The sequence below is a fragment of the Primulina eburnea genome, chromosome 7, assembly GCF_022965805.1.
Source record: "Primulina eburnea isolate SZY01 chromosome 7, ASM2296580v1, whole genome shotgun sequence".
Classification (NCBI taxonomy): domain Eukaryota; kingdom Viridiplantae; phylum Streptophyta; class Magnoliopsida; order Lamiales; family Gesneriaceae; genus Primulina; species Primulina eburnea.
In genome coordinates this window covers 8,434,271-8,451,742 of record NC_133107.1, presented here as the reverse complement: position 1 = coordinate 8,451,742, position 17,472 = coordinate 8,434,271, and the positions used below count along the sequence as shown (strand labels likewise).

At 34.3% G+C, this 17,472-nt stretch overlaps 2 protein-coding genes across 2 annotated transcripts; one reads left to right on the top strand and one right to left on the bottom strand.

Annotated features, from left to right (window-relative positions):
* Nucleotides 1–3,762: 3,762 nt before the first annotated feature.
* LOC140836103 (peroxidase 44-like) lies at nt 3,763–6,010 on the bottom strand. The gene is made up of 2 exons (XM_073201512.1): nt 5,379–6,010; nt 3,763–4,675 (listed from the first exon to the last, which is right to left on the bottom strand). Exons 1-2 carry the CDS (start codon nt 5,919–5,921, stop codon nt 3,929–3,931), a joined length of 1,290 nt encoding a protein of 429 aa, XP_073057613.1. The 5' UTR covers nt 5,922–6,010; the 3' UTR covers nt 3,763–3,928.
* A 5,354-nt stretch (nt 6,011–11,364) lies between these two features.
* On the top strand, nt 11,365–14,236 carry LOC140836102 (lysM domain receptor-like kinase 3). The gene is made up of 10 exons (XM_073201510.1): nt 11,365–12,051; nt 12,152–12,355; nt 12,441–12,580; nt 12,665–12,754; nt 12,846–12,951; nt 13,024–13,175; nt 13,287–13,384; nt 13,494–13,632; nt 13,740–13,838; nt 13,952–14,236. Exons 1-10 carry the CDS (start codon nt 11,400–11,402, stop codon nt 14,114–14,116), a joined length of 1,845 nt encoding a protein of 614 aa, XP_073057611.1. The 5' UTR covers nt 11,365–11,399; the 3' UTR covers nt 14,117–14,236.
* Nucleotides 14,237–17,472: the final 3,236 nt, after the last annotated feature.

The following is a 17,472-nucleotide window of genomic DNA, read 5'->3' as shown; positions in this document are numbered from 1 at the left end:
ATATAAAGTAGAGAAATCTCAGTTCCTAGCCCAAGATTAGCTCATGTCTATGCTGATGATATGAATTATGTTCTTCATTATATGTTTTTATTCAAAAATCATGTGTATTTGTTATGTATGTGTTCAAACGGCCCATACTTGCTGAGTTACTACATTATCACTTATCCCTTACTCTCCTTCCCCATATAAGCTCGAAGATCAGATCGAGGAAGATGAACAGTAATAGTTTTGGCTAAGAAGTTCATTTACGGTATGATTGTTTAAGTTATTTGATTTTCTGTTGTAAATGCTACCAATATATATATATTATATATATATATATATATATATATACAGTTTTGTTATCCTGCACACCTACCGTGCACATCTTTGTGAGCATCAATGATGTGTCACTCACCCATTGGATGTGATGAAATATAGAAAAATTATGCATCCAATGGGTGAGTGATACCTCATTGGTGCTCACAAAGGTGTGCACGGTAGGTGTGCAGGATATCAAAATTGTATATATATATATATATATACATATGTACAAGTTTTGTATTAAAATATAAACCAACAATCGTTTATTACTTATAATCAATCATATGATTGTCTTTACAACGTAAATTCTTAAAATATATATATATATATATATATATATATATATATATATATATATATATATATATATATATTGATACAATTATACGAAAAAAAAATGTGTGTAAAATATATTTTATTTTCCTTTTATTTGGTATCTTTGTACAATTAATTTGTATAGGCAAATAAAATCACATAAGCCACGTTCAATGCATATCAAATGCTATGAGTACATCACTAGTAGAATTTCCTTGATTTATCTCGCATATTTAATGAAGTTATCGGTAGATAATTGCCGAAGTAGACTCACGTGAAGTAATAGGATACCATTTTACTTCGAATTATCACCAAAGTCGTATCCAAGAAATTAGCGAAGTCGTTGGCCAGTTCAATGAGGGAAAACCGGTCCGGAATTAGACCGACGCCGAAGTAAAACAACGTCTTCTACGTCATCGATTTCGTAAAGTGCATAAGTAATAGCTTATATATAACTACATAATTTACATTGAATGACGAAGTAAACGTGTTGTATAACTTCACATGTTTTGTATTTTTGTGAAGTAATTGATGTGAAATGGGCATTATGGAACTAAATTAGTGACGGACTGAAAAACTGTCGCGACTTAGAAAGATATAATGTCACTAATTAACGACAGTTTTGTGATAAATAGTCGCTAAGTAATTAGCGATGATATTAATTAAAACTATCGCTAATTAGCGACGGTTTAGCCAAAACCGTCGCTAGTTTTATTATTTTTTTACAAATAATTACAAAAAAATATTTATTTTATAATTTAATAAAAAATATTTAGTTTTGTAATTATGTGTAAATATTTATAAATAATCTTCTCAACTCATCTAAATATCACATTTTTTAATTTATAAATAATCTATAAAACTATTTAACTTTGTGATAAAATAAACGAAAAAAAATTAAAATTCATGATTATAAATTAAAAATAAAAGCTAAAAAATTTACCGTAAAGCGAAACTAAAATTGCGCAGAGGAGAAAAATGGACAGAAGATGTGAAGTGGTGAAAATGTGTATAAGTGTGACATTTTATAGGCAATTTGTGACGGTTTTAAATAACTGTCGCTATTAGCGACAATCGCCGATTTGTATTAGCGACAATTTATATTATTCGTCGCTAATAGCGATGGTTTTAAAAACTGTCGCCGATTTAGTTTAGCGACCGACTGTATTTAACCGTTGCTACTTAGCGCGCGATAGTTTATGGTAATTAGCGACGGTTTGTTTAAAAATCTCGTTAATCAGCGATGTTGTATATATTCATCGCTAAAATTGGCAATGATTTCAATTTTTAAATTAGGCTTTTGTGAAAATGTTGCAAATATTTAATGTGTATATTTTTTAAAATCGTCAAAAAGATCTTTTGTTACTTTACAATTTACCTTTAATGACGAAATAGTAGATTTAAAAAACTTTATTTTTTTATTATGGTGAAGTAATTAATAGAGAAAGACTTCACAATCATTGAGTTGCGGTGAAGTAAAATATTTTTAAATTTCGACACAATTTTAATATGACGAATTATTTTATATTTTATTATTTCATCATTTAATTTAACAGTAGATTTATATTTAAAAAACTTCATTTTTTGTATTGTAGTGAAGTAATTAATATGACGAGTTACTTCACAATTTATATTTAATGACGAAGTAGTAAATTTAAAAGACTTCAAATTTTTGTATTGTATTGAAGTAATTAATAGAGAACGACTTCACAATTATTGAGTTGTGGTCAAGTAATCTTTTTTTTTTTAACTTCGACACAATTTTAATATGACGAGTTATTTTGTATTTTATTACATCATCATTTAGTTTAATAGTAGATTTAAAAGACTTCATTCTTTCATATTGTAGTGAAGTAATTAATATGACGAGTTATTTTGTATTTTATGACCTCATCATTAAATTAAGAGATAATGTAAGGGAAATAAATTACAATTGTGCTTCATTGTTTTACTTCACTAAATATAAATTTCAATTTTTTTTAAACTTTTTACTTCATCAAAACTACTCTGTCGAAGTAAAATGTTACAAAAAATTAGAACTGAAGCTCGTGTTTTTTAAATTATGTGATAAAAAAATAATGTTTTACTTCGTCGGTATTATTACCGAAATTGATTGATATATGCTATTTTATATTTAATAATCGACGAAGTAATCAGTGGTGAAGTAAAAACCAAAAATTCTACTAATGACATATTGTATTCATCCTGTAATAATATATATTCTTGAGGAATTACTTGAAATGTAGTTTGGGCTTGCGGATGGAGATCTATACATTTTATTTTGCAACAAATCATTGACTTTATTAATTGCTAAAAATATATATGATATACCGAAATTGATTTCTCTAGATATATTTTGTTTATCAATTTAATAACACCACCATTTAGAATTTTCCCAACCTAAAATGAAATTCTTCCCCGAGAATTCCAGAGAGAAGCACGAATCGTGAACTCAGCATTACACATCATGAGTTATATTATTATTATTATTTTGGTAAAATAGAGTAACTAAAAAAATGGACAAACTTATTATTGCTTTCCTTTAATAATTTAGTTGGACCTTTTTAATCGACTATAATTTGAAGAGTTTATATTTCATGGTCTTCAACCAAGGAGAAATATTGAAAATCTATGTTGACATAGATGTAAAATTCATGCCTCATAGATGTTAATTAAAAGTTTTTAATTTTATTTATTATTAACTTTTTAGGAATTTATTCTACACTTTATTTTTATATATATCTCAATTTTTTTTCATAACCGATGATGTGTTCAAGTTTCGCGAATTAATTTGACCACGAGGTAAATCCAGATGTGATCACAGTCTACACATACTCGGAATATATTTCCAAAGCCAAATCAACCAGTGATATACTTACCACATGTCTTCCAAAATAATTCTATTGAGAGTTGGAATATACAATAGAGTTATTTTTAGTATTTAAGTATAACACATTTTTATTAATTTCCAAAAATATTAAAACAAAAACTTGTGTGAGACGGTCTCATGGATCGTATTTTGTGAGACGTATCTCTTATCTGGGTCATTCATGAAAAACTATTACTTTTTATTATGAATATCGGTAAGATTGACATGTCTCACCGATAAAGATCCGTGAGACTGTCTCACAAGACCTACTCAAATATTAATGACTTCTTTTATTGGAAACTGTCTAGAATTTGTAAACATATAAATTTATCCTTGATTCCACTCATTTTCCATCAAACAATTGTGTGTATCATGTAAGAATATCATCGATCCACGAAAATGCCAAGAATCTTATCCAAATGAAAGCTGGATTGATCCTTTTCAATTAACAGCCCTACACTGTCTCCTGATTTCTCCCTGATTCCCTGTCAGCACTTCAATCCCTCCCATTTTAACAACAGCTCCGATGAATTTCGCGAACCAGGCCGCCTGATCACCCGCCATTTTCTTCATGATATCGTTCCCATGCGGGTCTTTCGCCAGAACGTGATCCGATTCGAGCAACGCTCTCTTGGCCAAGAATTCATTGTATATCTGCGAATCCATTTTGTTCTGCGTGACTGCGTCGAACGGCAGCGTGTTGTCATCCCTCGTGCACATGAATCGCATCTGTTCGACGTAATTCTGGTCCATTTCCATGCTTTTGCGCTTGTCGAATAGTCTGGATTTGACGATGCCGCAGTGCGCCGTGCCGATGGAGTGTGCGCCGACTAGCACGACCAGGTCTTCCAGGGTCAGCCCTTTTCTCTTGAACATGTCGATCATTTCTTGGAGGGGCGTGTCGGGGACTGGCAAGTTGTTTTTGACGTTTTCTGCTAGGGAAGATAGGCCGTCTCGGCGACCTGCGGCTACTTTGTAGGTGGGGAGGCCGGTGTTGACGAGGGAGTCCCGGTTGGCGAACGCGATTATGTCGGCGCAGGAGACGACGCCGGGGCATTCAGCCTCGAGTCGCTCTTTTGCTTCGTCGATTACTTCAAAGCCGCGGACGAACGGGCCATTTGGGCCTGCTTTCTTCTCCACATCCTCGCCTGAGGGTGTTTCGTCTAGAAGGATTGAAGCATCACACCCCTGCAAGCAGGTCATAAAATGACACCAAGAAATTGGCATACACAATGAAGAAAATGGAATGTTCATCCATAACCTAAAAATATTATAATAGAAATCTTTATATTACATCGAGTTTTGAAATAAAATTATTTCTAATAAATATTTCTAACATGATATTAGATAGGATAAATTAATAATTAAGTTTGAAAATCCTATGGAGATATAATCCATACCATATTCCATTGAATAAAAAAAATATCATCCAAACGTGCATTTTCCATTATATACAGACACACACACATTGATCTTCTTCATACTAGAGGGAGAGGCATCAGAATATGAATATATTAGGAAAAATTGCAAACATATGATATTATTTGGTATGTTTGGTTTTTGTTTTAGTCCCTACAAATATTGAAAGATTGATCTTAATATGATAAGTTTGTCTTTAGTCATTTTCCATCAGGTGATCTGATGTAGCACAAAAAGTTTCTAATAATGTTACAACTAAAAAAGTGTTGATGAGACGTTGAATATTGCGACTTGTCGAACGCCACGTATGCAATCTAACAAAAAATAGATGAAAATTAATAAATATTAGGCAAAAGCCAAACTTTGAGTGTTTGCACGACTAAAACCTAAAACAAAATCGAGTTATGCAGACTGGTTTCATGGTAACAAAAATGCATGCAATATTAATCTCTAAGGATGTATAACAAGTTACCTTGACTAAACAATCATGCGAGAAGAGGCGAACAATGGCTGGAGCAAGAGTAGCATCTTTCTGGAGATTCTTCATCAACACCTCATTCACAATCTGCTCCGCTTGCGGGCAATCTTTCTCATAGAACCCTTCGATCAAACCCCCTTTCGCATTTTCAACGGGCTCGGCTTCACCATTACCCTCCACAGGCTTGGCTTCACTTTCATCTCCATGATCTTCATTTTCAGCAGGCTCGGCTTCTGGTTGGTCTTCAACCCCATTTTGTTCCCTGAGCTGCTCGATTTTCGGCTTCTCGTCTTTCGGAGGACTTTTATAGGACATCTGATTTTCGGGTTCCTCTTCCTTCGGGGGATCGTTCGTTTGAATACCTTGTTCAATATTGTTTGATGGAGAGTTGATGAAATCAAGAAACGGGAAACGTAGTCCCGATTCGCTTGGTTCGAATGCAGAGGCCAGCAGAGGGAGGATTAATGCGCAGGAAATGAATGCTGCGGCGATAATCCTTCCTCTTGCTGCCATTCCTGCCGCCATGCAATTCAGCATTACGAGACATTAGCATGGTCTTTTGGCATTTGAGATGGGGTTCTATATAGGAAGAAATATTAGTGAATGAATTTTTTTTGATATATTTTAGACCTGACCATTTTTCGTGGATCCATTGGTTATCAAATTTGATCAAATGATTTCATGTTGCCAGATCCAAAAATCTCTAATCCCATCGACGGTGTTCCCTTATCGTGTAACGTGTAGTCTTTGTATGAAATAATGATATAACTAATGGGTCGGGAGGTTGGGAGCCATTTTAGGCACCAAAAATGGGTGGCAAACAAATGTTTGAAATCTCAAATAGTTTCTCCAAAAGGTGAAATCGCTCACCTTATATGACAGAAATGTGAGAGAAGGTAAATCATGGTGACTCAGCCAATCAACAGCAGCTAGACCTTATGCTACGCCGCGCACAAGGAGCTTCCTCTCATTGGAGAGAATTTAACTCTCACACTGCCGCTTACGAGACTCGATCCCTGGTCATTTCTCCAAGATTCACTGTTGCTGACCAACTGAGCTAAGCCCATGTGGGCTGATCGAAATCTCAAATAGTTGCCTATAGGTATGTTGCTGAACCAGATTCGGGGAGTGTAGTACTGTGTTGACAACGTAATTAATATGTTTTTCGTTTTTTTGTCATATTATCGGTCAATTTACGAGTTTATTACACTAATCTACACTTTGATTTTCGATTTTAGTACCTTTTTTTATCGGAGAGTTGACGTCTCACCAAAATAATGACGTGTCTTCTAATATCTCCAAAAAGGCTTCTGTAAATTAGTTGTAATTGTAATGGCACACACCTCATTGATTTGTGAGAAGCTAAGTCGGGAAATTAATTATTATGTAGAATTTAGAAACTAAACGGGATATTCTGTTTTTTTTTTAATATTGGTCAATATTTATTTAAGAAAATGAAGTCCTCAAATAGTTGACCAAGGATATAACTGTAGCAACATAAATGTAAATTAGGTGAGATTTATAGAATAAAAAATTTGGTATGGAAACCATTATGTTTTTGTGTAGGCAAAAATTTGTGTGAAACGGTCTCACAGAGGTCGTATTTCGTGAGACAGATATCTTATTTGGGTCATTCATGAAAAATTATTACTTTTTATGCTAAGAATATTACTTTTTAATGTGAGTATCGGTAGGATTGACTCGTCTCACAGATAAAAATATATGAGATCGTCTAACAAGAGACCTACTCTCTTGTATAAATATATTATATATGATATGTTTAAATAATAATTAACGTCAATGTTAATACATCACCGTATTTTCTAAGCAAGATGGAAATGTAGTCGGTATAACGGTGCACATGATAATATATTGTTTTCGCATTGTTGTTTCATTCACTAATTGACTTAAATTTTATAATAATAATTGAGGTTATATAGGAGTGGGAAAAAGTATCGAATTTTCGGTATGTCGCGATTTTCGTACCGATAAAATACCTAATTTATCGAATATTCGTTATACCGAAGATTTCGGTATGGTATGATAACGATACCGAATTTTTCAATACGATAACGATATAAAATTTGAAAATTTCGGTATATACCGGAATACTGAAACACCAAAAAATATATAATTTTTTAAAATATATAATATTTTAAAACAATAAATTTATAAAATATAAAAATGTAAAGTTTTTATGAGTATAAAATAGTATATACCGATACCGTACCGAAATCTTGATATATCGTATAATTTCAGTATAATCGGTATACTAGTTATATTCGGTATGATACGATATATCACCCCTAGTTATATCATACATTATTCTATTGCCAATATCTTTATCTCATCATACAAATCAACCCGTGGCTAAAATGTTATTTAAATTCCAAAGCTTTTATTCTTAAACAATTTTTTTTTTATCTATATTTGATCTCGAGCCAAAAAAACCCTCATGCTCTTCCTAGTCATCAAGAGTTAATTAACTAATAGGAAAATGATATAAAAAAATATAATTTAAGCTACCTTCAAATCTACAAAACTATTTACAATATGAAGTATTTTCTTGATTTTGGCAAAGGTCCGTTCCGAACGGAAGAACACGTTATCTATTGATTTTTAATATATTAGTAAAGTAGGAAAAAAAAGAATTTACAATAACTTCAATCTAAATAATGACAAATGAAATAAATTTAATTCACAATGATTCCTTCATAAAAGTAACCTATATTATCGACTAAATCTTTAAAACTAGAAAAATTAAAATTTTAATCTATTGATATGTTTTGAGTTTTAGTCTTATAACCCGTAAATGTTTAGTTTTCATCCAATAACTTAGATTTTTTTTGTTGGTTTTGGTGCTTTTGTCGCATGAAATCACTAAATCTATCGAATATTATTTGTATGAAATCGATGGTCTTCTACATTACTCATATAGCAAGAATAACCAAAGAAAAACACATTAAACTCTATATAAGCAAAACTAAAGAGAAACAATAAGTTTTTTCCTCTCATTTGAAATATCGGGTGTTATTTTGCTTTATTTTTTCTTTTATTGTTTAGATTTATTTTGATACGTGTAATATTGGGTTTATTCTCTTTACAAGAGTTACGTAAGAGAAAATCAGTGTCAAATAAACAATATTCGATGAGATATTGACTTTTGACCAAAAAAAGACAAAAAAAAATCTGAATTCTTTAATTTTTTTTCTTTCAATCATTTTTCATGGATTGATTAGTTAGCAAAATTTTCATGATTTTGTACTGTAACTGCAGTGACAGAGCCAGAAATCCAATACTAGTCGGACTAATATTTTTAATTACAAAATACAAAATAATATATGTCAAGGCAAAAACTTATGTGAGACGACCTCATATTTTGTGAGACGAGTCTCTTATTTGGGTGATCCATGAAAAAATATTATTTTTTATGCTAAGAGTATTACTTTTTATTGTTAATATCGTAAGGTTGACCCGTCTCACAGATAAAGATTCGAGAGACCGTCTTACAAGAGAACTACTCATATGGCAATTAACTTCAAAAGAATTTTCGGGCTAAAATCTTAATTTTACTATATTTTGTTTTTTGTTTTATTTGGACTGCCTAGTTAAATACAAAAAAAACTAACTTTTTTCCTCCTGTCTTTATTTTTTTTATTTGTGCAACCCTAAATATAAATATCAAAATCTCAATATAAAAAATTAAAAATAGAAAGACCCATTCGAGCTGCCATAAGGTGCCTCCGCCCATTTGTAAGATCCGAAAATCTCCAATAGCAGCATCGACGATGTTACTTCATCATATACGATGCTCCAAAAGGTGAAATCGCTCACCTTAGACGCTCCTCATCCTCGGCCCGACAGGATTGTGAGAGAAGATAAATCATGATGACTCAACCAACCAGCAGCAGCTAGATCTTATGCTACGCCGCGCACTAGGAGCTCCCCTCTCATTGGAGGGAATTTAACTCCCACACTGCCGCTTACGAGACTCGATCTCTGGTCATTGCTCCAAGATTCACTGCTGCTGACCAACTGAGCTAAGCTCTTGCGGGCTACTTCATCATATACGTTGATTGTCTCACTACATGAAACAATTAATGGGTTAATATATAATAAACCTTTTTCCCTTTATATTTGTATTTTTGTAATATCTATATTTTATGTTGTCAAATTTCATTTTTGATATGTTCTCTTTGTATTTTTCGGAAACTTTAGTCTTTTTTTTAATATAACACTGATGATGTTGCGCTGATGTGTATAGTGCTACAAGCACTTCGGATTAAAAAAAAAACTATAATCGCCAAAAATCAAAAGATACGAGCCTAAAATTAAAATTTGATAACATAGATGACCAAAATTATAAATTATAAAGTAACAAACATATATAATTAAAATTGTAATTTTCCATGTAATAAACTAATTAAGTGATGAATTTTATATTCCTATGATTTTTTCTTGAACATTTATGATCTATACTTAATCAAGCACCAGTGGAAAATGGAAAATTATAATTTTTAATCATATAACTTGAATGTATTTTTTTCCATTATGGTATAGGTCAATTTATAGTTTTAGTCCACTTATTTTTTTTCCCCCCGAATATGATTGTGTTTCACCGAGAAATGATGATGTCTCATAAAAAAATTGTTGACCTGGTGACAAACATCACTAACGTATTCGATGTCACATTATCACTCCGGAAGAAAATAACAAATTAGAAGAAAAAAGTAAAAGTCAATGGACTTGATTATAACAAGATCAAAAATTAAAAAATTAGAAGTTAAAAAACCATAAATATAATTTTTTTCGAAAGAAAAACTTCGTCACTCACCCGAATCATCATCAAGAATTAAATAAACAAACAAAATGGAAGATTAATTGATGGATTAATGGAAAAGTGATCGCGATGCGAGCTATGATAAAAAAAAAAAAAAAAAAAAAAAAAAAAAAATAGAGCCGCTTGAATGTTTCCAATTATTCCATATTTCTCGGCCGGTTGATGTATTAGACTTCAGTTGTCAATGTCATTAATTCCCAGGGCTCACGAATTAGTCTGTTAACTATTTTTGGTACTGACATGTTAAATTTCGTTCTAAATTCAAACATCGCTAACCAATTTTTTCCTTTTTTTTCCAACTAACTCCCACATACATGATAAATCACTTTCTTTTTTCTTTTTTTTTTTCTCATTTTTAACTAAAATATTTTGAAATTTTTATTTTCTAAAATTTCATAATGAAACTACTTATTTGAAAAATACAAATATATTATACAGAAGCAACAGGGGATATTTACCTCAAGCAAATGATGATGCCATGTCTTCGAAGTATTTTCAATAACTTCCAAGTGTAAGAACTAGGATTGGATGTTTTGTAGTTAACATAAATATTCCTAATGTTTGCAGTTCAGCCGACAGACTTGCTTGTAGATTCATTTATTCCCATGTAAGAAACAAGAAAATTTTAGATGTCTATAGTATCTCCACAAGTAGCTGCATAGAATTCATCTCCTATCCTATGATGGGTGCCGAATCCATCATGCGACGGTCTGGATCATCTCCGAGTGTAGCCCATGAAGTGCATTATTAACTGTTTAAGTACCGAAAACTATGTATTTTTATATCTTTTGAAACGTAGAATAGCCCGAACACCATGTTTGGGTCGTTATACCACGTAGGGGCCGGTGAGGCGGCCACAAAAACGAGGGAAATTGCTGATACACAACAGAGACAACTGCCTCGTCTCAGCGTGTTGTGAACATCGACATGGGATTGATATGTCAAATCTTGAGTATTAAACCATAGGAAGGAGGGCTTTGTCAGCACCAATAAAATATCAACTTTTGTGAATAAATTATTCACAGTTTCCCCTAACTGCCAGCATATAAACTAATGGAGGATTAATAGGGAATAAACTAACAAACATGTAATGACAAAGGGAAAAGGATATCACCATGTTTAGGTCCTTCATTCCTTTATTGTTGCCTGTTTCTCTCCTACACAAGGCTAGTTACATGCTGAGAATCTCTATGGCTTCCAAAAGAATAAGTCTCTTTTTCTTCCTTCTTCTTGTTCTATTGTTTGGGATCACGAAAATCTCGGCTTCTGACCAACATAAGTTCCCTTTCGCTTGCTCTGCGAAGATACATTCGTGTAACGCTCTTCTGTACCAGAAAAACGGACTTCAGGAGGATGAGATTGCTTCCTTGTACTCTGTCGATTTAGCGGAAATCAAGACTATAAAACATGGTAACAAACAAGACCACTTGGTTCCTGTAAACTGTTCTTGCAAGAATGTTGAGGGGACAGATGCATACTTCTATGATGTAATTTACAATCCAGAGAGCAATACAAGTCTTCTAAATGTTTCGAATGAGAAATTTAGCGGGCAAGCGTGGGATGGAGGAATAGATAGGGATTTCGTGAGTGGAACGAAAGAAACGATACATCTTCTTTGTGGTTGTGTGGATGATGATTCTCAAGTTGTGGTGACTTATACGGTTCAGGAACAGGATACGGTGTACTCTATTTCGGTTCTACTTTCTGCTCAAAATGGACAATTGGAAAGCTTGAACTCGTATTTAGCGCCAAATCCATCATATATAGATCTTGGATGGATCTTATATGTGCCTATGGAGAAGTATGGAATTCCTGCTACAAAGAAAGGTTAGCAAGATCCCCTCTGAAATATCTTTATTTGTAAACTACCCAACTAAATTTGTTCAAGGTATTAAGTTTCCTATACTTTGTTTTCTCCATTTTTCAGAAAAGTTCCACAGAGGGACTATAATTATAGCCATTTTATCAGCTGTGACATTACTTTCCATGTGCACGTTGGCCATAATCCTTTTCCGGAGAAAGAAAAGCAAGGCACAAAACAAGGAAGATCCAGAGGCATTTTCCAAGACTGTAAGTGCTCACAAGTCTGGATCATTGAAGAAACAGTACCTGCAAACAGACAAAATGGAAGGTAACATAAAACAGTAGTGTTTCTTCATATATTATCGTCGTCAAATGTTTGAAGAGCCCCTTTTAATAACATGTTGGTTTCACAGATATAACAGTTTTTGAGTCGGAAAAGCCATCATGTTACAGTATTGAGGAGATTGCAGAGGCTACAAGTGACTTTGATGAAAGTAGAATAATTGGGAGAGGAGGATTTGGAAATGTCTATCATGGGGTGATTGGGGAAAAGGTGAAGAGCCTTCATTGTTTATCAATTTCTTAGTCGATATTCAATGGACGACGATATTAATCTTATAGCATGTGGTAACATCAGGAAGTTGCTATCAAGAAAATGAGATCTAACAAGTCCAAGGAATTTCTTGCTGAGCTCAAGGTGTTGTGCAAGATACATCATATTAATGTGGTGAGGTCTCAATGTTTCATTAACAAGAACCGAGTTTTACCTTTATAATGTCGAAGTGGATCGATTTTTATGGCTCGAATTCATGTTATAGGTGGAGCTGTTGGGTTATGCTAGTGGAGATGACCACCTATACTTGGTTTACGAGTATATTCAGAACGGTTCTCTCAGCGATCATCTTCACAATCCATTACTGAAAGGTATTAACATAAAAGGTTTATTTGAACTAAAAACCAGAAGAAAGTTCTTGCATAAGAGTTTTTATTAAACAGGCCACCAGCCCCTGTCATGGACTGCAAGAATGCAAGTTGCACTTGATGCTGCAAAGGGAATCGAATACATCCACGACCACACAAAAGCACAATACGTGCATCGTGATATAAAAACAGCGAATATTCTTCTTGATGAAGGCCTTAGAGCAAAGGTACTGTCAAATCTCATGCATTTCATAGTTTAAGTCAAGGATGATGAGTCGTGAACATCATCAAAACATGACAATATTCCACGAAAATGTGACATGTTCCCATTTCCACAGGTCGCAGATTTTGGCCTGGCAAAGCTTGTTGGTAGAACAAATGAAGATGAGCTAATAGCAACTAGACTAGTTGGAACCCCGGGATATCTTCCTCCGGAGTAAGCATTAAACTCCTGGAACAAAATTTTATCGAGTACCACAAAACTATCCCATTCAATAAAATAAAAAAAAATCATTGATTAACATGCATCTGGTCTAAATTTGCAGAGCTCTGAAAGAGCTACAAGTGACTACCAAGACCGATGTTTTTGCGTTTGGAGTAGTTCTTTCCGAGCTAATAACCGGTCAACGTGCACTAGTACGTGACAACAAGGAGCCGAATAGAATGAAATCACTCATCACAGACGTAAGCAAATGGACGAAAAATCCCTTTAATCAAAACACTGATCAGAAAATGTATGAACAGAGAAAAAAATATCAAATGTCAAACTCACTTCGATATTATTTGGCCAGGTAAACAAGGTCTTCCAAGAAAAAGATCCAGAATCCGCACTGGAGTTGATTATCGATGGAAATCTCAAAGGGAATTACCCTCCCGACGACGTATACAAGGTCGATAATTACATCGATTCCATCTGCATTATGTAGTAGACTCAGACATGTATAATTAGTTTCAAGAAATTCTATTAGACACTAAGCTGCTGACTAGTTTCTAAACTGTGCAGATGGCAGAAGTAGCAAAATGGTGTCTAGCCGACGATCCACTCGACAGGCCGGAGATACGCGAAGCTGTCATCGCACTAGCTCGGATCCGAATGTCATCCATTGAATGGGAAGCATCACTGGGAGGAAACAGTCAGATTTTCAGTGGAGTTTTCATTGGCAGATGACAAAATTTAGCTCCATTTCTTTACTACTGCCTGCTCGTTCTTTGTATGCATGAAAATATAATTATTTTTATCATATTTTCATTCCCCGTTTAGTTTTAGATGCGACAGGTTCTAAAAGCAAGAGTAATTTAATTTGCTTGGTAACTTACAATTGTTTATGTCTAATATAACATTAGCTACAGTTATATCGGAGTTGCATAGGATTTCAATTCCTGTAGTACTGTTCCAAGTGTGGGATTTGCAAGTGATTAGTATAAATGAATGGAATAGATAGATCAAAATAAGAGTGAAAAATGAATTATAAAACATCATTCGGTTCGTCTAATATGATGATAAATGACTTATGCTAGAAATGATAATCAATAAATATTTTGTTGAATTTGAGTCAAACATTAAAGAATCAAATAAATATAATCAACTAAGTTTTGTAAGAATTATTGGATTAGAAAGAAATATAAATGTAGTTATGTAAGAAACATAAAATAACAGAAAATTTTCTATTAGAGGTTTTTTGTGAAACTTTTGTATGCCTATTGAATTCGAGATAAAATAATTTCGCAATACCCCTTATTAATTATTTTAACAGTAAAAAAACCAATTTTGTTCGACCCTATCCACATGGGTAGTGCCTAAAAACCATTGAGGAGTTGATTGACAAGTGTCAACTCTTCATTGTATGGAGTTGACAAGTATCAACTTCTCAATGGTTTGAGGCACTATCCATGTGGGTATGATCGAACAAACACCTTGATTATTCAAGGAGATCCTAATTCACCTTCTCCAAGTGTCCTTGCCGCCATCACCTTATTTCTCCAAATTGAAAGTTTTTTTTTTCCTAATTTTAGCATCTATTTCTTCACAGGCAATCACGATTAGTGTTTTGTCGATTTTAAGATGGAACTTCCATTGTGGGTATTTTCTTAAACTAGTAGTTGAGGAAAACCAAGACTAAAAGCATAGAAAGATCGATGCCCGCCGAAAATACTCGCATTTCGGGCGGAGAAACCATATATTTTGTATTTGTGGTTATTTAAGGATTCTTGAGACGTATAATTCTTAAAATTTGTCGTATAGTAGTTGATGATAGAGAATGACCCGGGATAGTTTTTCACTTGGTGAATTTAAGATCATTGGAAGAGCTAAGCAATCTAATTATTATTTTATAAGAATATATTCATGTTTTAATTAGATCGACCATGATGTGTTTTTATTCTGTTGGGTTTCAAAACACAAACAATCTTGATTGGATGATTTAAAAAAATTGTTATTATATTTCTAACATATTTATTCAAGAGTGTAGTTAAATGTCAATTTGGAAGTGATATGTAGTGACCCGTTCCAGAATCACCTACTAATCAGAACTTAAGCATGCAAATTTAACATTTAAAACTGAATCAGGTAAACAGCGGAAAAACAATAATACAACCCAATCGAATCTTTAAGTACAAAATACTTAAACAACCAGATCGAACTAAATTCTAAGAACAAATACCAACAACTACAGGTCAACCTCTGCCAGCTCCCTGTCCACTCCCTCCTGGACCGTCTAACCTGAGACCTGCCCCATCGAATAGGGTGTCCAAAACAGAGATAAACCGAGGACGTGAGCATAAAACGCTCAGTACCGAAAGCATGAGTATACAAGACTATGACATGCATGTATGCAAAATGTACTGGATACCAGGATCTGGGTATAACGAAATACTGCTCAGACAAATGACGTCAAGGTATGTAGCACTCTGCGCCGTCGCACCAGGAGGTGGCTCCCATACCAAATGAACCTGTGGATATACCGGTGACCTGACCACCGTCGGCCAACGGGGTCCAACCATCCACAACAAATGAGGGCTGAGCACCCTCTCAACAGGCTATCTCAAAGATAATCAGGCTCAACATGATTATGCAAATGCCGCATAATAAACCATGCATCATATGACAGATAATAATGCAACATATAAACATGCAACACATAGTAAAGCATACTCAATCCTGCTATCTCGGATAGTACTTTCGTACCTCAAACCAGTAGATCATAGCAATCAGCCCTAGAATCAAGCCTACAATCCAAGTGATACCATATCACTAAACCACATCTAAAAGCCTTAACTAGACTAATAGATACTCCCAAATCTCAAAGGGAACCCAGAACTATACCTGCGTCCGTAGTCAGCCCACTGATGCCGCTAGCCCCCAACTAGAGCACAGCTCCGCTACAAAACCAGTAGCTCCCCGCTAGTGCCCGAACCTCGGGAAAAGACTAGAAACCCATCAGAAACGACTAAAACGCTCTGGAACTCTCGGAATTGGCGAGTGAAAAGTGAAGCCTCGCGCTTCTATTTATAGACAACGATCGGACGATCCGATCCACTTCGGACGCTCCGATCCGGTATACTTCGGACGATCCGATCCACTTCGGACGATCCGAACATTGCATGTCTTCCACGTGTCCAGCCACCTGTCTTCGGACGATCCGAACCCTGATCGGACGATCCGAACTCTGACATGACATGACTCGCCTGACTCCGAACAGAACGGACGATCCGAACCCACTTCGGACGATCCGAACCAACTTCGGACGATCCGAACCCGGTTCGGTCCTTCCGATCCCACCGAAATACAATTAATCCAATAATTAACTCAAATTAGGCATCGGGATACTACATGATAAGTTACTAAAATATAATTCTAGCACAACTTAGTTTCTTGTAGGACAAAGTTTTCGATAATATCTTATAGCTCGATAATCCAAACGATCAGAAACTAAAGCGATTTAACAGTCAACTCAAAATTCTTCAAGTCATATTTCAAACCAACTCCACGAAAGATAAAGTTGGATGTAATTGAAGTTGCAACCAGATTAACATAACCAGATCTTGAATTTTGGTAATATATCCAAGCTAGATTATCAAAATTGAGCAATTCAATATGTGTTACGAACCTAACGCAATAATCTACAAATCTTATTCCAAAGCTGAAGACTAGTTCGGATGTGAAAATGGTGCAAAACCATTATGTAATTTCAGGTTATGTACTAAACGAAGAATAAGTTCCAACATGTAATATGACAGTATTGTTGGCATACCTCTCTTATACAAACTCAAAATCAAGTGATTATTGATTCTATGGAAATCAAAGACAACAGGCTAAAATTTTCATGTTCATCACATTACTCAGAAATCAATAAATCAAGAGCTATAATTAAATAAGTTGACCAACCCGATTTGGATCGGCTGGGCGACCAGCTAGCCTTGGACCAGTTGGACGACCAACCAGACTTGGAACAACCGGATCAAAACAGTCAGTCAAAACAGCTCGATCAACCAAGCATGTCAACCAGCACAGTCAAACCTGTTGGA